At 45.3% G+C, this 19,621-nt stretch overlaps 2 protein-coding genes across 2 annotated transcripts in view; one reads left to right on the top strand and one right to left on the bottom strand.

Annotated features, from left to right (window-relative positions):
- Window positions 1-2,326, bottom strand: part of MATN4 (matrilin 4) — a 40,126-nt gene extending 37,800 nt beyond the window's left edge. The window contains exon 1 of the mRNA XM_083618686.1: window positions 2,202-2,326. The gene's annotated coding sequence lies outside the window, so the exon portion shown is untranslated. The remainder of the gene's footprint in view (window positions 1-2,201) is intronic.
- The window catches only part of RBPJL (recombination signal binding protein for immunoglobulin kappa J region like), a 47,585-nt gene that overhangs the window by 13,772 nt on the left and 14,192 nt on the right, over window positions 1-19,621 (top strand). The window contains exons 2-4 of the mRNA XM_083618835.1: window positions 2,170-2,287; window positions 15,382-15,507; window positions 17,853-17,923. Coding sequence (XP_083474961.1) covers window positions 2,170-2,287; window positions 15,382-15,507; window positions 17,853-17,923 — 315 coding nt within the window. The remainder of the gene's footprint in view (window positions 1-2,169; window positions 2,288-15,381; window positions 15,508-17,852; window positions 17,924-19,621) is intronic.

The following is a 19,621-nucleotide window of genomic DNA, read 5'->3' as shown; positions in this document are numbered from 1 at the left end:
GCACCACTGGGCCTGGGGTGATAAGGCAAACTTTCCAGATTGCAACAGGAAAAATGGATGGAGAAAACGAAGGTGGCTCAAAAATCTTAATGCTTTTTTATACAGTTACCATTTCTGTGGGAAAGTTTGTACATTGCACGTGCACCACCGTGTGCAATGCACAGGTATGCATTTATGTATTTTACAGAAGGCGTGTGTGCGTCCATGGCATGTGATGGGGCACACATTTCCTATTCAGGCGTCATACCTGTGCAAGAAAATTACCGTGTATGAAGCATCCCTGAGCCAAGCACCTGCATTTCCAAATTTACCCCCAACAACCCTTGGGATGCTGCTTGAAGATCTGAAATGTCCAAGGCCAGAGGGAGCTTAGAAGAAGTGAAGGGAAGTCTGTGCTCTGTAAGGAGCCACAGTTCTTAGGAACCAATCGCCTGGTTCTGTGCAAGGAACAGGAGTGGTCAAGGGGAGCTTTATTTATTGGCAGGATCTCTTATGCTTTATCACAATATAAAAAGTCCCATGTTTACTTATTGGCATCTCCAGGTAGATTTAGAAAAGCTTTCAAGTACAGCATACTAGGCTAGATGGACCAGCCAGCTGACCCCATTCTTATTCATAGCAGTGAGCAGCATACCTGGCTCAAGGCTTGCTTCTCTGAGCAGATCATAGCATAGCATTGGAAGGGACCACAAGGGTCATCTAGTCCAACCCCCTGCAATGCAGGAATATTTTGCCCAATGTCAGACTCAAACCCACGATCCTAAGATTAAGAGTCTCACATGAATTAGTAGATAGGTGAGAACAGGGATTGAGAGGATGGCATAATAAGAGGGCAATACTGCCATCCGTTTCCTGGCAAACATTGCCCTATACAAAAACTCAGAATGGAGCTACAGATTTCTGGGTATCATAAATATTTATTGAATTGAATTTCTGCACCGCCCTTCATCCAACGATCACAGGGCAGTTTACCATATAAAAACACGAAAAGGGATGCCATAATAACAAACAAAAACCATACCTCACCCCCTGACACACATGCTGCTATTATTATTATTTATAAATGGATATGAAAGGCAGGAACTCATTACAAGAACTCTGCAGTTCTGATCTTCTACCCGAGAAGATGGGATAGATTTTATGAACAAAGGAGCAGAAATTTCCCCAAAAGATTAACAAAAACTTCTGAGGAGCAACTGGGATGAAGATGCAAGGAATTGGATAAGGAGGGAAAGACCTGCTCAGAAAAGGCGTGCAATCTCTTTTTATGGAGGTTTAAAAGGCTTGGGTGTTTATCTATATCCCATTATGGTATTTAAGTCAAGGAAAAGTAGAATGCCTGGGATAGGCGCAGAAACAATCCCTCGTGTTCTTTCCATAAACTTATCTGTCTGTCTGATACACACCCCTCTTCCTACGCATTAACATGACCTTGGGCCAATCACCATCTCTCAGCCTAACCTACCTCACAGGATTGTTATGAGGATAAAATGGGGAGAAGAACCATGTGCACCACCTTGAGCTCCTTGGAAGAAATGGTGGCGTAGAAATACAATTAATAAATAATGCGTGGAAACCCCGCATGGCTTCTGGACCCCCACTTTGGCATGCACACGTCTCTCCCCACTCCCTCCAGTCTTCCAGCTGCACTTGATCAGAAGGTCGGGGGTTCGAACCCAGCTTCTGCCAACCTAGCAGTTCGAAAGCACACCGGTGCAAGTAGATAAATAGGTACCGCTGCGGCGGAAACGTAAACGGCATTTCTGTTGCGCCAGAAGCGGTTTAGTCATGCTGGCCGCATGGCCCAGAAAGCTGTCTGTGGACAAACTCTGGCCTGAAAAGCGAAATGAGCGCCGCACCCCATAGTCGCCTTTGACTGGACTTAACCATCCAGGGGTCCTTTACCTTTTACCTACTGCTATATGCAACAAGCAGAGGAGATGCTCAGCTTGGATTTGCCTTTTGCCAGGGGAGTGGCGGGAAAACAGTTTCTCGGGGGATGAGGAAGAAAAAACTTTCAGGATTGAGGGTGCTCGCCTCCCCACCGCCCTTCCCCCTGCGCCCCGTTATTAGCAGGATACCCAGCCTGCCCCCTTGCCCGTGGGGGGGGGGGAGGTCATGAGTCCTGGTGCCATGCGCTCCCTCAGCCCCGCGCTCTCTCGCCCTCAGGTGCCCGGCTCTCCCCGGAGCCCCTCACTCACCTCGGCCGTCTGGAAGGCGAAGAGGGGCAGCCACGCGACGCCGAGGAGAGCGGCAGCCGGACGACGCCTCCCTGGTCCTGGGGCAGGTAAAGGCGGCGGGGCGGGGTGAGGCGCAGAGAAGGGAGGCCGCTGCTTGGCGGTGCCGGTTGCGCTCTGGCCGCTGGCTCGGGACTGAGAGGAGGCAGAGCGGCGGGCGCCGCATTTAACTGGGGCGGCGTGGGGAGCGGCTGGGGACCGAGCCCTCCCCCTGGAGGCTGCAGAGAGTGGGGCTGCAGCCCCATGGCGAGTGGCGGGGCTGCGCGGGGCCGGCCCCACCCACGCCCCCGCCGCCTGGCAACGCGCAGGGTGGCGCCGTCTCCTTCCCGCCCTCTCCCACGAAGATCTTCGGGGTGGGGGTGGGCGTGTGTCCCCGAGGCTGGTCAAGGAAGGCGGGAGAGACAGGAGCCCGAGTCTCCAAGGAAGAGACTGGTCCAGTCAGGCTGGCAGTTCATAGAATCGTAGAGCTGGAAGGGACCCTCAGGGATCATCTAATCCAACCCCCTGCGACGGAGGAATCTCAGCTAAAGCATGCATGGCAAATGGCCATCCAACCTCTGCTTGGAAACCTCCGAGGAAGGAGAGTCGATCACCTTCCCATGGAGTTGGTTAGTTCCCCTGCCCAAAGGCTCTTAAGTGTCAGAAAGTTCTTCCTGGTGTTTAGTTGAAATCTCCTTTCCTGTAGCTTAAAGACAGTGGTTTGAGTCTTACTCTCCAGAGCAGGGGAAAACAAGCATGCTCCATCTTCCAAGTGACAGCCCTTTTTGAAGATCATTCAAAGGAATGGGAATTTATAATTATTATTATTTATTAAAAATTTGCATGCCGCACTTCATCGGTGCCCAGCATAAAAACGCAAGATAAAAACACAAAATACATAAGAAAAGTAAGAAAAGAAAACAGTAACCCCCAACCCCTCTCAGAAACACATTTACAAGTATGGCATGTAAAAGGAAATGCATGTACAGTGGTACCTCGGGTTAAGTACTTAATTCGTTCCGGAGGTCCGTTCTTAACCTGAAACTGTTCTTAACCTAAAGCACCACTTTAGCTAACGGGGCCTCCTGCTGCCGCCACACCGCCAGAGCATGATTTCTGTTCCCATCCTGAAGCAAAGTTCTTAACCCAAGGTAATATTTCTGGATTAGCAGAGTTGTAACTGAAGCGTATGTAACCTGAAGCATATGTAACCCGAGGTACCACTGTATTCACACATGTTCTCTGCCTGGGGCAGTCAACCTGCAGCCCTCTAGATAAGGTGGACTACAACTCCCATTCCCATTGGGCAGTAGTTCGGTTGTCTGGGGCTGATGGGGAGCTGGCATCTAATAAGAACCAGAGGGTGCGGTGTTGGTTATCTCTGGTTTCTGCTCTGCCCAACCACATGTCCTCCAGATTTCTAGCTCCCATCATCGTTCACCATTGGGATGTGCTGACAGAAGTAGAGGGCACCAGGTTGGGAAAGGCTTAAAGCAGGCATCACTATCCTAGCTCCCATCACCAGATACTTCTTTCATCCTACACACACCCTTTTTGCAAATTTGATGGATAGTTTGAACATGGGACCTATCCCTGTCATAGAATCTTAAATGGGCATACATGGATCTCATCGTCATCACTCTGACACAGGAAGTCTGTTGAAAGGGCACTGACATTCTACATTTCCCCACAGATTTTTTTAAAAAGCAACAGTAGGGACCCTTCCCGCAACACAGACATAACAGCATGACAAACACCTGGACTGCCTGCCCCTAAATTTGACCCTCACACCACCATAGCCTCTGTTGTTAATATCCTTATTGTTGTTGTTATGTGTGGATTTATATTCCACTTGGTATCAATATGGTTTCTAAGTGGTTTACAGTTGCACAGCATTGTTAAAATACAGAATAATTAATATTGTGCCCTGAAATACTCCTGAATATAAGGGAAAATAATACCTGGGATACAATGTCTCAGCATCTCACCAGACACAGGAGGGCGATTAAAGACAAAGCAAAAAGAGATACCTTTCAAGAAACGTGGACCCCTCTCTTTAACTATGTTATTGACCAGAATCAAGATCTTGTTATAACCAACTGCTCAGTCTTCTGCGTGGATAAGATGACGTTAAGTTTTTCGCCCTATAGGACGCACTTTTTCATGGAACTTTGAAGTGTCAGGCATAGCTCTAATGGCTTTAGCCCAAACGTAGCAGAGTTTTCCTGCACAGCGAAGAAGCTAGTTGAGGTGGAAATGACTAGTCAGCTAGACTCATAATAACTATTTACAGGATTTATTAAAAGGAAAAATAAAAGCAGCAGAGTTTCTGCATACAAAACAAAGCAAAATAAATCCTTTCTTTCTCTCTCTCTCTTAACCATGCACAGCACTCCTACTCCTAACACACCCCTAACACCAAACTGTGCTAGCATTCCCTAGATAACAGAGTTGAGTGCTGGTCGTTAACCAATCAGAGTAAGTAGTTTCTAGGTCAAGCTGACCTTGGCTTTCTGCCAAGAGTAAATTGACACGGCCTTGAGTTAATTGTGTGAAGCCAGAATCTGTAAGTTTCCCATGAGAACCAATTAACAGAAACTGAACACCCCCTCACAGATTCTGCTGGACAATTAACATCAAATACACCTATGTAGGAGATTATTTTTCCAGCAAACCTAAACCCTTGCACATTCGCTTGTTCTTTACCTTTGCCAATGGTTTAGTTAACACATCTGCTACATTTTCTTCACTTGATACATAAGTACAGGTGATTACATTGTCTTGTACACAGCAACGCACATTTTGGTATTTTACAGAGATATGTTTGGAACGCGATTTGAAACCCTCTGTTTTACTTAAGGTTATACAAGCTTGATTATCAATGTAAACTTGTACTGGTTCTCCACAATTTACATTTAAATCTGTTAACAAATGCTTGAAATAAATCACCTCGTTGCACAATTCACTCAACGCGGCGTACTCTGATTCCGTTGATGACACACTTACAACGTCTTGCTTGCGTGACCGCCAGCTGATTAAAGCTCCACCGACCATTATGACTAGTCCTGTGACAGATTTTCTATCCGGCAAATTTCCCCAGTCACTATCACAGTAGCAACTCAACATTTCATCCTCTGAAGAATTTAATTGTAACATATAGCCAATTGTCTGTTTGAGGTATCTCAGAACTTGTTTTACCCCTTTCCAGGCATTTAGTGTGGGTTTTGAGACCAATCTACTTAATATGCCTACTGCATAGCTAATATCAGGTCTGGACCACTGTGCTAGATACAATAAACTTCCAATTACAGAATGATATACATCAGGATGTTCAAATTCAGGACTCTCATCTGTATGAAGTGTTTTTATGAAACCTGGATCCATAGGCACCACTGCCCCTTTGCAATCCTGCATCCCGTATGTAGTCAGTAGTTGTTTAACTTTGTTCTGCTGACTAATTAGGCAGCTGCCATCTTGGGCCCAGCACACTTCCAACCCTAGATATGTCCTAACCGGGCCTAAGTCTTTCACTTTGAACTTACTGGACAATTGCTTGGCACCTGCAGCCTACAATCTTTGCCCCCTCAGGCGCTGCTACTGGTGTAAAGACCTTGTGCTCATTCAGAGAGGACATCTCTTCCTCCATTGCCTGCTTCCAGAGCTCTGCCTCCTCTTTTGGTAACTTTAACACCTCCTGAAAACTCTTGGGCTCTGCAATTACACTAAACACATTTGCAGTATCTGGAGAAAAACGCACCGGAGGCACTCCTTTGTTTTGTCTTTTAGATCTTCTGGGAGAAAATTTTTCTTCTGACCCACTTTCCTCCTCAGAACTACGACCTCTCTTTTGTTGCTTAGCAACTGGTCTCTGGCTAATTCCACTTTCTTGAGAGCTCTTATCTGAACTTTCCTCCCCCTCAGACTCTGATTCTCTATGTTTACCTTCAGAGTCATGAAGCTCCTGGGAAGGTTCAAACCAAACCTCAGTATTGGCATGTAGTCTCTCCCAGCCACTATGTTCACAAAAAGTGGCATTCCTGGAGATCACAATGCCATTTGTCCCTTCAGCAAAACGGAAACCTTTTCCCAGCTCCTGGTAACCCACAAACACTAACTGTTTGGTCTTAGGATCTCCCTTCTTTCTCATTTGTTTTGGAATTAATACCCAGGCTTTTGATCCAAACACATGCAAATGGTCAATTTTGGGTTTTTCCTGAAACAATTTAAAGTATGGAGTTGTACCTATTGTTTGATGAAAGAGCCTATTTTGGAGATAACACGCGGTGAGCATGCTCTCCCCCCAATAAGACATGGGCAAATCAGCATCATCAAGCATGGCAAACATCATGTCTTGTAAAGATCTGTTTTTTCGCTCTGCAACGCCATTCTCCTCTGGGGAAAAAGCGTTCGTTTTTCTATGCCCAATGCCACGCTTTTGTAACCAATCTCTAAAAGCATTTGACATAAATTCGCCACCTCTGTCCGTCTGAATCCTTTTGAGTTTAATGGACAGAAATCTTTCCACAGATGCCACCCAGCCTTTAAACTTAGTGAACACGTCACCCTTATTCTTCATGGGATAAACCCAAGAATAACGCGTGGCGTCATCCACAATTGTTAATGAAAAACGCGATCCACCCCTGCTTACAGCAAATGGACCAATTACGTCCATGTGAACCAGCTGTAGCGGTGACTCACTAACTCTGTCACTTCTGGGGTAAGAGACTCTGTGGGTTTTAACCTTTTTACAAACATTACAATCAAGGTACTTGTTACAACTCTTTAAATTACCCCCATCAGCCAATTCAGACATTTTTAGTATACTTTTCCAGCCAGCATGCCCCATTTTCCTATGCAATAAGTGCACACAGTTGTCATGTATAGCTTTGTTATTCACTGCAGGCTGAGATTTACTGACTACTGCTGCAACTTGAGATCCCGCTTTAAGCCAAAACAAGCCTTCCTCTGACTTAGCAGTGCCTAAAATCTCACCAGCCTTCTTAATAATGCAACTGTCTCCTTCAAAATACACTTTAAACCCAGCTTTTAGCAAACAATCTACAGACATCAGATTGCTCCTTAATGAAGGCACACAAAGTACATTTTGCAGGCATTCACGAAGACAAGGAACAAAAACTGCACCCCCCGAAATCACTTCGGAAGTACTTCCGTCTGCTAGAGCCACCTGGCTGCGCTGTGCTGAGTTCTTGGAAACAAACAATTCATCTGAATTTACGATGTGCCGAGACGCTCCCCAATCGACCACCCAGACAGCTTGTTTCTCATCAGCAATCTTGACCTCGGCGGTCACCAGCTGAGCCAACTGTTTTTGTTTGAAGAACTTCTTTTTCCGCCGCTGCTGCTGCTGCTGCTGCTGATCTCGTCTCTGCTCCTGCACCGGCAACTGAGACTTGACCAACTCAGGACATTGTCGTTTTAGATGCGCTGCAGACCCACATCGGAAACAACGCCTAACAGCAAACGCTGACTCCTCACCGGTACGCTGCTTTTGCTTCACCTCTGGCACGGCATGAGAACTCCTTCCAAACTGCCCGCCTGTAGAAGCCTCTGCAGCAAACGACCTTTCTTGCCTCTTCTGCCATTCTTCAATCAAGCGCCCAGTAACGTAACTGATTGATAAATCACGCTCCTGTATGCCTTCTAGAGACAAAACTAAATTATCCCAGCTTTCCGGGAGAGAACTCAAAATAATAGCCACCTTCTCCTGCTGGTCTAACGCACAGTCTCTTTCCTGTAGCGCAGCAAACTTTAACTGTAAACTGTGTAGATGTTCCTGCATTGTAACCCCAGGCTGTAACATTGCCTTGTACAATGCCTTGCGAATGAACAGCTTGGAAACCGCTGTCTCACGCACATGGAGTTCTTTAAGTGCTTGCCACACACCTCTAGCTGTCTTGATTCCCCTCACATACGGCAACTGGGAATCTTCCAGCCCCAAGACAATTGTGGCCCTTGCTCTTTGGTCTTTATCGAGGTCTTCATCATCAGGCTTCGCAGGAAACTTACTCACCACTTGCCAGAGACGATCCCTCTGCAGCACTGCCTGCATGCGTTCCGACCACAGCAAGTAATTGGAGTCATTCAGACGCTCAAAAGCCATCTGAACTGGTTGTGAGGCCATCTTGAGAGCGATGTCCCTGGAACCCGGAACCAGCTACTCACGACCACCGAGAGAGAAAACAGGAACCACAGCACCCAGCACTCACACGCTGCAGCTGTTGTCCTTGTGTCCACTGCGTCACCAGCTCACAACAGTCAGGAACCAGCCAGCGTCCATCTGCTGCACCAACGGGAACAACAACTTCTGGAACTACTGGAACCAACGCCGTTGATGCTGACACCACCACAACTCAGGCTGGCAGCACAATGCCCATAACCTCATGGAACTTTGAAGTGTCAGGCATAGCTCTAATGGCTTTAGCCCAAACGTAGCAGAGTTTTCCTGCACAGCGAAGAAGCTAGTTGAGGTGGAAATGACTAGTCAGCTAGACTCATAATAACTATTTACAGGATTTATTAAAAGGAAAAATAAAAGCAGCAGAGTTTCTGCATACAAAACAAAGCAAAATAAATCCTTTCTTTCTCTCTCTCTCTTAACCATGCACAGCACTCCTACTCCTAACACACCCCTAACACCAAACTGTGCTAGCATTCCCTAGATAACAGAGTTGAGTGCTGGTCGTTAACCAATCAGAGTAAGTAGTTTCTAGGTCAAGCTGACCTTGGATTTCTGCCAAGAGTAAATTGACACGGCCTTGAGTTAATTGTGTGAAGCCAGAATCTGTAAGTTTCCCATGAGAACCAATTAACAGAAACTGAACACTTTTCCCCCTCCAAAAATGAAGGGGAAATGTGTGTGCGTCCTATGGGGTGAATGCAGGCTTTCCCGGGCTTCCTGCAGCTCTGTGCCACCCTCCGGATCCCGGCGCGAAGCCGCACGGGGCTCCGGAGGGTGGCGCAGAGCTGCCTGCGCTCCAGGGCTTCCTGCAGCTCTGCGCCACCCTCCGGATCCCGGCGCGAAGCTGCGCGGGGCTCCGGAGGGTAGCGCAGAGCTGCCTGCACTCCCAGGCTTCCTGCAGCTCTGCGCCACCCTCCGGATCCCGGCGCGAAGCCGCGCGGAGCTCCAGAGGGTGGCGCAGAGCTGCCTGTGCTCCCGGGCTTCCTGCAGCTCTGCGCCACCCTCCGGATCCCGGTGCGAAGCCGCGCGGGGCTCCGGAGGGTGGCGCAGAGCTGCCTGCATTCCGAAGCCTAGTGCGCGCTGAAGAGCGCGCCCGGGCTTTGCGCACCTCTCCGCAAGCCTGGGGAGACCGGCGCGGCTCCCTAGGCTTGCGGATAGCAGGCTGTTCTGGGGGCTGGGGCGGGGGAAGCTCGGGCTTCCCCCGTGCCTGCCCCGTGCCTGGGGGGGAAATAATTTTTTTTTCTTTATTTCCCCCCCCAAAAAAATTTAGGTGCGTCCTATGGGGCGAAAAATACGGTAATGTGTTTGAACGTTGAATGTGTAAGCCTAAAGTCTAAAGTCAATGGACAGAACAAACAGCATTAGATGTGCTGCTGGATAAGTGTTGAATAGTTCTTGTTTTCATATTTATCTGAAACCAATTTTAAAAATGTTTTAAGAACAGTTACACCATACACAATAAAATGATCCCATCCAAACATTAAAATATAAACACCCATTATTAAATCTACCGTAAAACAGCCCCATTAAAGCAGCTCAGCAGTTAAAATAGGACAAGAGGCTAAAGAGTTATTTGATCAAGTCTTCGCTGATGTTGGAAAGAGTCAATGGGTGTTGTCAACATTGCAGGTCCTATTAAAGATTGGGGGTGCCTGCATATGATGTTATCAGGCATTAAGCTATCCAATCTGTATTGGCCTTTTAAAGATTTAGGGCCTTCTAGTACACCTTCTGTGCAAAGAATGTATGACCCACATTTGGCTCTGGGTGGCTTTAAGCTTCATCACTTAAATTGGGGTAAACAGGAGTAATCGAGTGTAGACGTGTGAAGGAAATCAGACCTGCTGAGGTACATGTGACTCCTACAAATGTAAACAAGAATCTTGGCACAGATTAGACTCATACTGTCCTGAGAGTACTTGACTGGCCAGCACATGAACTGGACATTAATAGCATTTCATTGCTTTTTATGTTAGTGATGTGTTTAATTGCATGGAATTTCCTTGGCAGGACAGCAATCATGCCTCCATTTAATTTGTCTTGAGCGCTTCATGTTGCTGCCTGTCCAGAAGAGGGTGGTAAGGACAGCTGTGTTCAGGTAGAAATATCAATCATGAAACATGTCCATCAAATTCTGACTTTACATAATTGAAAAATTATTCACACGTTCTGAGGCTTTTTATCCGCAGTCATCAATAGCCAGGGAGGGGTTTTGTTTTTCTCCTTTATTCCACTGTTGGTATGTGTTTGGAAACATTCTTTCTGTTTGGTACAGAGCTGGACCGGGGAGGGGGGGACCCAGAGCTTAGCCAAGTGAGTAGAAACTGGCAAGGATGATACTTTCAGATGTCAAATAAACTACCAGGAGATAAGAAGAGTATCTGCTGTAAGGAAGTTGTGTCTTGGCCTTGGTACAACCTGATTCTGATATGATCAGGCCTCACCTGGAGGTATCATGTACAGTTCTGGGCCCTGCAGTTTAGGAAGGATATCGACAAACGAAGAGGTTCAAAGGAGAGCAACGAAGATAGAAGAGATGATAAAGAGGTGATACAATAGCCGCTTTCAAATATTTGAAGGACTGGCATGTAGATGATGGAGAAAGTTGTTCTCTGGTGCTCTAGGGGGCAGGCCCTGGACCAATAGGTTCAACTTACAAGATAAGGGGATTTGAAGTAAACATTAAGAAGAATACAGACATGGACTACCTTGGGAAGTGGCAGATTCTCTTTAGTTAGATGTTTTTAAGCAGAGACTGGATGGCCAGCAATCAGGGATCTTATAGCAGCAGCTTCCCTGCAATGACAGAGGGTTAGACTAGAGAACCTTTTGAGATATCTTCCATCTCTACAGTTCTATAATTAAAATTAGCCATTTGTGAATACCCTTTAATACTGATAGTGATAATGGCTTGCAGCTGCAGAAATCCCCACTTGTGTGTTAATTATCAGTTGGCATACCATTCACATGGGACCATAGGGAAGAAAAATGGTGGAGCTGTGCATTTTGATCAAAAGTGGCAGTTCCACATTAAGTTACATTATTAATTAATAAATAGGTCACCAGCTTGATCAATAGATGTATAGATAAATATTGCATAACATCATGTGGATTTTAGATCCATGAAAAGGGTCAAATGGTTCTGAACCCCATGTAGCCACTGGCCAAGATTCTGTGACGTCATGGAATATTCATGGCTGAAAACCAATCACCTCATCAGGAAGCTAGCCTGGCTTACATTTTAACACTTGCTGGATCCAGGAGGTAGAAGGGTCTCTACATGCAGCCTACTCCTCCAAACTCATAACATTATGTTTCCTATCACTGCTTTGCAGAGCCATCTGAATCCTGGATGAGAGCTCAAGCACTGGAAGAGAAGTGCTTTAGAGACATTAAAGCTCCATCCCAGCTAACAGCGCAACACATTGGTGCAGACATGACCAAGTAATAAAATGAAACAGTACTCAAAGCCTTGTATGGATTCACTATAATCAATGTCAGAAGGAACGAATAATTCCCTGTAATCCTAAACATATACCATGTGCCAGAAAGCCATTGCCCATGGACTTTGACGAATGTAAATTTAAACCAGATGATGGACGTTGGGTGGTCTCCAGTAGATTTGAAATCTGAAGATGGAACATGGAAATAATTCAGCCAACAAAAATTTTAAGAACAATAGACCATTGTGGTGTAAGAACAGGGTAGATGTGGTCTACTGGGTTGAGCATGCCAAGGGACTGGGCTTCCAAACTGCATTTCACAAGGTGAAACAAAGCAGAAAGAGACAAGAGTTTTACAGTGAGGCAAAGGTGGTGTGATAGAAGCACAAGGAATATAGGAAGCTTCCTTCTACTGAGTCAGACCCATGGTCCATCTAGCCTAACATCTAGCCTAGTATTGCTTGCATAGTATTGCTTGCATAGGCTGGCACTGACTCTCAAAGCTTTCAAGCATGAATTTTCCCCAGCCCTACCTGGAGATGCTGGGGATTGAACCTGGGACCTTCTGCATGCAAAGCAGATGCTCTACCAATGAGCTACGGCTCTTCCACTAATACAGCCTTCCCTATCCCTGTCTTATATAATCAGCACTGCTTTCGCTATGGTTATTTTACAGACCTTTAAGCCAGTGATAAGGAACCTGTGGCCCTCCAGATGTAGGTGGACTACAGTTCCAACCATTCCTGATGGGAGCTGATGGGAATTGGAGTTTAACAACATCTGGAGGGCCAGTTTCACCATCCCTGATTTAAGCTTTGATGTAATTGTGAGTTTGTAGCTTTTACATTTCATTTCCCTCTAACCTTACTGTTTACAATGTACACACACAGAGCTCTTTCTCTCTCTCTCTCTCTCTCTCTCTCTCTCTCTCTCTCTCTGTGTGTGTGTGTGTGTGTACCTACACCCGTCATCTTAGAATAACACTTTATGCCACTCTTGTACACCAAAACCTATTCCACAATTGTTGTTGATGTTTAGTCATTTAGTCATGTCCAACTCTTCGTGACCCCATGGACCAGAGCACGCCAGGCACTCCTGTCTTCCACTGCCTCCTGCAGTTTGGTCAAACTCATGCTGGTAGCTTCGAGAACACTGTCCAACCATCTCGTCCTCTGTCATCCCCTTTTCCTTGTGCCCTCAATCTTTCCCAACATCAGGGTCTTTTCCAGGGAGTCTTCTCTTCTCATTCACTCAACTCTAAGACGCTTTGTTTTCATAAAGCACAGGCTGTTTCTGAATTCTATTCAGGTGCCACAGAGTTCTAGGAATGCAGCAAAGAGATAGAGCTAGGATCAAAGCTGTCATTACAGGAGCTGAGATGCTGGGTAATTTGCAAAACATACCAAAAAGAGTTCAGTCAATTTCTGTGTCCTTGCATAATTACCCAGCTGCTGGCCATTTAGGCTCCTAAGCCCCATCAGATCAAAGTGCATGCTTATGAGTACTTGGAAGCAAGTCCCATTGTGTCCAGCAAGGTTTTCTCCCAGGTAAGCATATACAGGATTGCAGTCTTGTTGCAGGCTTTCTTTTCCCTCCTTCCATCAATGAACACACATGCATAAAATAGACAGGCAAAAGAAACTTCAGTGCTTATAGCTCTGTACCAGAGCGATCTGCAACTTGAAGTGTTTTTCCACCACCAGGCGTCCTAGTTCCTATATATATCAGCAGAAATGTGATCGATGTTGAGCTTCTTCATAGCCTGCTACCCTCAAATATACCCACCACACCACGGCTGTCAGTTTTAAAATGCCATACCTGGGTAAAGGCAACAGTTTTGCACAAGTGGCATTTTCTTGGAAGGTATATTGTGCTTTTGCAGTAAATCTCCTGGTATGGATTGTCCAGGATTCAAAATAATAATAATAATAATAATAATAATAATAATAATAATAATAATAATAATAATAATATATTATTTATACCCCGCCCATCTGGCTGAGTTTCCCCAGCCACTCTGGGCAGCTCCCAATCAAGTATTAAAAACAATACAGCGTTAAATGTTAAAAGCTTCCCTGAACAGGGCTGCCTTCAGATGTCTTTTGAAGATAGGATAACTACTTATTTCCTTCACATCTGAAGGGAGGGTGTACCGAGAAGGTCCTCTGTCTGGTTCTGGCAGGGAACTGCCAGAAGGCCCTCGGCGCTGGGACTCAGTGTCCAGGCTGAACGATGGGGGTGGAGACGCTCCTTCAGGTATACAGGACCGAGGACGCTTAGGGCTTTAAAGGTCAGCACCAACACTTTGAATTGTGCTCAGAAACGTACTGGGAGCCAATGCAGATCTCTCAGAACCGGTGTTATGTGGTCCTGGCGGCCACTCCCAGTCACCAGTCTAGCTGCCGCATTCTGGATTAACTGCAGTTTCCGGGTCACCTTCAAAGGTAGCCCCACGTAGAGTGTGTTGCAGTAGTCCAAGCGGGAGATAACTAGAGCATGCACCACTCTGGTGAGACAGTCCGCGGCCAGGTAGGGTCTTAGCCTGCGTACCAGGTGGAGCTGGTAGACAGCTGCCCTGGACACAGAATTAACCTGTGCCTCCATGGACAGCTGTGAGTCCAAAATGACTCCCAGGCTGCGCACCTGGTCCTTCAGGGGCACAGTTACCCCATTCAGGACCAGGGAATCCCCCACACCCACTTGCCCCCCTGAAGGTTTCAGCTTCAAGGAGTAGAGAATTGTCAGCATGTTGTCAGTCCGGTTTATGTGAGGACAAGCATCATTGTCAGCTTTGCTTGGGATAAAACCTCACACTGGCCCAAAGGACGGAAGTGGTTTATGAGGAAGTTAGAGGACTGGAAGTAGGTCACAGGAGATAGGACAGTTAAGGAGAAGGAAGCCCAGAGGAAAAGATGGCTGAGAAAGGGAGTAGAAAACAGACAAGGAACCTGGAACCTGGGAAAAGGGCAGAGGAGACAGGAGACTGAGCAAAAAGAGAACAATGAGAGGAGATAACAAGCCAGTTGGCCAAAGCCTTCGGGTGGCTTAATAACATTGTTGGATGTTGCAAAGAACAGTGTTCTTTCCTGTTGGATTTATGTTTCCTTAACCAAAGTACATCCTTGGTAGATGAGCCATCTTAAAGGGATTCTCATTTAATAGAGTACAATTCAGCTATTATTCTTCTATTTTTGCCAAGATATGTTATTCAACATGCAATAGGAGGTTTATATAACCATGTCTGGAATTTAAGGGCTGAATCAAAGAAATGATTTCTCCTGGGCTGTTGGACACTATAAGAAATTATTGTGTTATACCACCTTGTTATTTCACACTATGGAAGTATACCTAGAGAAAGAGAGACAGGTATGTTGCTGAACGGCACAATATCACAGGCCAGTGGAGGAATCCAGTAATCAGTGTGATACATGAGGCTGCTGATCATGTGTTCTGCCTTTTCAAATGATACACCTGAGCTCCCTTTGCTTATACTTGTGGTTCTACTCTGCTGCCTCCAATGTAGATCCAATCCAGAGCGAGCTGACCCTCTCCGAAATGGAGTGCGCAGGTACCTTCAGCTCCCATCTGACCGGACTGTGCTGATAGTCCACGCAAAAGTTGCTCAGAAATCATATGGCAGTGAAAAGAGGTAGGAAATCAGCTTGAACTTCCTGTTTAAATCAGAATGTTAATGGGGCTCTCCACAGTAGAGAGACTAAACAGGTGGCATGTGTGTGCGTATGTGTTCTACGTGAAATGAATTGTGGGTCTCATGGTGTTCCAGTAGTTTTTCAAGCACACCCAGCTCTGCTTCTAAGGTATCCGATTCCCTTTCTTAGGTCACATCCACACTATAACATATAAGGCAGCGGTGGCCAAACTTGTCCCTCCAGCTGTTTTGGGACTACAATTCTCATCATCCCTGACTACTGGTCCTGTTAGCTAGGGATGATGGGAGTTGTAGTCCAAAAACAGCTGGAGGGCCAAGTCTGGCCACCACTGATATAAGGCATGTGGCTTCGCCCAAAGAATCCTGAAAGTGGTAGTTTACTTCCTCATGGAGCTACAACTCCCATCACCTATAAACTATAGTTCACAGGATTCTTTGGTGGAATCATCATTTCCAGGAAATGCATAGAGCCAGAATTCACTCGTGTTTCCAATGTATAACTTTTGCGGTAGATTCCCCCACTCTTGTTCTTGCTTAACACTTATTACACTGTGTTGTTGAAACCTGAATTGTTTCCACTAGCAATGGAGGAAAATTATTGTTTTATATGACCTTTCATACACTTCTGAAGGCAGCCCTGTTTCAGGAACCTTTTAATGTTTGATGTTTTGTTTTGTTCCTTTATATTTTGTTGGAAACCACCCAGAGTGGCTGGGGTAACCCAGTCAGATAGGCGGAGTACAATAAATAAACCATCGTTATTATAAATTATTGCTATTATTGCTATTATTACTTTGTTTTGAATTTTAATGCAAAACTCCCTAATTTGTACCTCCAGTAACAATACATGAACTGAAACACAGCTATCCTTCAAAAGAACTGGCCCTAAACTTGTTAGGCCAAAGTCTAAATGAGTCAGATGGGACCCCGTTCTGTAATGAACATCCTCAAAAAATAGTATTATGGCATCAGAGTATAAAACCACCCATTCTGGTGTGTTTTATTACCAACATTTTTACGCACTACCAATGCAGCATGAATCCTAGCCATTCACGTGAGTTTAAAGACAGCGGAAACCCAAATAAAACACAGGAAAACACGTTTCCAAACCTTTGGACCTCAATTTATTTGTGTTGGTCTAAGGATCTCGCTGTGAATGTAAACTCTGTTCCCAGCCTGTGAAACTTCCACATTCCAGGCTGAGACAGTCACAGGGACAAGTCCTCCCTCTGCTCAAGGAGAAGCAAAGAAACGAGAGCTTTCCCCTCTATATAATCACCACCATCTTCCACGGTAGGAGGTCATGTTGAGTTTGCTGTGCCTCTGATAGATGTGGCTGCTCCATGTTGATGTCTGGAGCCCAGATCATAACAAGAGACCCCTGTGCGTGTTCAGCACTATGGAAAGTAATTTGGTAAAAACATGAACAATGGGAACAATTCCGTATGTTGGAAACAATTAAAAACAATCCCGTATACAAAGTAATGACCTGTCCAAGGCTATCCTGTGAATGTTATGGCTCATCAGGAATTGAAACATGTGTGTCCCAGATTGAACCATGACAGCTTAGTCATTTTCCCATGCCACCGCTCTTTAATCGTGGTGATCATTTAGTTATCCAGAAGGTTGTAATAGGAATTCTGTGTGCATACTGTACACAAATCCTTGTACAATATACATAGCAATGCTATCTTGGTATTAAATCTTATATAAATGAATAAGAAAAAAAGATTTCTGAAAAGTTATATTTATAGGTGCCCCTTCATATTTTATTTTATTTAGTTTATTGATTTGGTCTTTCAAATTAACGTCTTAGAGATATATCAAACATAAATCATAAAAACAAGATTCCAAGGAATCTCCTGGACTTCTATCCTCCCTTTGTGGGTCCTATTATCGATCATTTCCTCCTGCATCTTTTAAGATGATCCAAATCTTTTACATCTCCATTGTGTCCAGAATTCACCTACAAGTGATATTCCAATCCTGCTAACGATTTTACCTGTTTAAACAGCCCTTTCATATTTTCTAGCCTTGTGGATGTACTTAGGAAAGGAATTAATATATGGCCCTCTTTGTTTGCTTTTTCTTTGTCCCACCCCTGCCCCATTTTGTTGCTTAAAAAAAAACAACCATTTCCACACTCGCCATTTTTTTCTGCGTGTTGCCTTGTACAAGCCTTCGTTGTATCTTTTTATAAAATAATGGCGATGTAGTTTGTATCACAATTCTCCGGGGGGACGGGACCCCCAACTCTTGTCAGAGAAGTGTTCTTAGCTTAATCATTTTCACTACTGACAAAATACTTTTTATTTTCTTCTCAGGTTTTTCTGCCCCCCGCCTTGCGTTTACCTGACTGGACCAGGCTGGAAGTTGAAGAAGGAAGACATGAAAGGTATTGCCCCGCTAGCATATGTCATCTGAAGTCTTCTCCGCTGTTGCCATTAATTCTTTTCTGAGTGATAATGGACTTGGGGGACAGAGTCCCTTGATGGGCAGTTGGGCTGCCCAACCCCAAATATCACTGTATTTCTATTTAAATTATAGTAATTATTTCTAAGTTTGCATCTACTGTATACATAAAAGTCACCATCATTGGCAAATTGTTGTTCTCTTTTTTGTTGATGTAGCTCCTTCCTTTCCCCCCCCCCCCCAATGAATGAATAAGTGCCTACCTTAGAATCAGTAGGTGCCCAGTTTGGATCTCACCTCTGCCCTGAACTCAGTACGTGTCTTCGGCAAGCTCAGCCCCAGTTGCTTCCATCTGCAATAGGGTATGGGTGGGTGTTTATATTTACTCAAGTCACAGGGCTCTTGCAAAGATTGCTGCTAGATAATGCACATGCGGCGGTTTGAATGTTGAAAAGCACTATATGCTCAATGCCACCCATTCTCAACTGAGCCACCACTATGTTCTCACACCATGCATCTATGTTTTTCATCTGGAGCCATGCAGAGTCCCTGTTGATACCTCCTTTCTTAGCCTAAGGGTGTCCCTGCTCCTTTTGATCAGTCTTTGCCATTGGACACCGAGGGGAATCAACAGGACATGTGTCTACTTAGGTCAAAGTTTACCCTGGCCTCTGCTTCCTAGTAGACCTGACAGATTATTGGCTGCAGTGGCTACAGAGAAGCCCACCACCACCCGACTATCAGCCTGTAAAAACACCACAAAATATGGAGCAGTTGGGCTGCAGGTTGGGCTGCCAGCTACAGGAAATGTGTCCAGACCACAGGGAGAGTTTTACAGCCTCCGGATTTGCTGACACATCAAGGGGCAGAGGAGGGTGATAACACAAAAACCGGCATTGCTTTGAAAGGGGAGATCTGGGTCTGCATTTGAGCATTATTTACCTGTTAATCTACTTTCCCTTCCTTCAAATTAGACCAGAGCAGTCCACACCTGCAGGTATTTGGATTTGTATATGTGAAGCAACTTCAATCTTCCCTGTTCTTGCCTGTAGGCTTTCTCTTTTGCGTTCAAATAATAGAATTATAATGCTTTCTAATTCTTGATTTGGTTATGTCAGTTAAGCGTGAACAGGGCATGCATACAAATAGCTGTACGTGCATCTTGGAGGGGGGGTAGTTTTAAGAAAAATCCCCAGGCAAGAAGTGTGCAAAGGCACCCAGTCAAGCAATTGTAAATGTGCTTGTGCAGTTTTCTGGCTTTGTACAAATCAGAGGGATAAAAGGTATATTTATATATCCCTATGCCCAGGAGCATACTGGAAATAGGCTAGTGCACAACCAGACGAGAAATGAAAGCATAGAAGGAGGAGGAGCAGAAAGTGACAATTGAGACACCTACTCAAAAGCACTGGGGGGGGGGGTATCTGCGACCCCACGTGGGCAGTTTGGAACTCCATTTCCCCCAATTTGTCATATTTTCCCCATATCAGGCGAACCCAAATTTACAAGGGGGAAAGCAATGAGATTGGTGCTGTTTGAGGTTAATTTCTTGAACACTGTGCAAATTAAATGGGAACACAAACAGCTGCAAGCACACAGTAAACTCCAGTGTGAACAAGCCCTGCTATGCTGGAACATAGGAGCTCCTATTATCTCTTTTCAACGCCCTCTTTTTAGATGG

This window comes from Podarcis filfolensis (genome assembly GCF_964270895.1).
Source record: "Podarcis filfolensis genome assembly, chromosome: 6".
Classification (NCBI taxonomy): domain Eukaryota; kingdom Metazoa; phylum Chordata; class Lepidosauria; order Squamata; family Lacertidae; genus Podarcis; species Podarcis filfolensis.
This window is presented reverse-complemented; position numbering and strand designations above follow the sequence as displayed.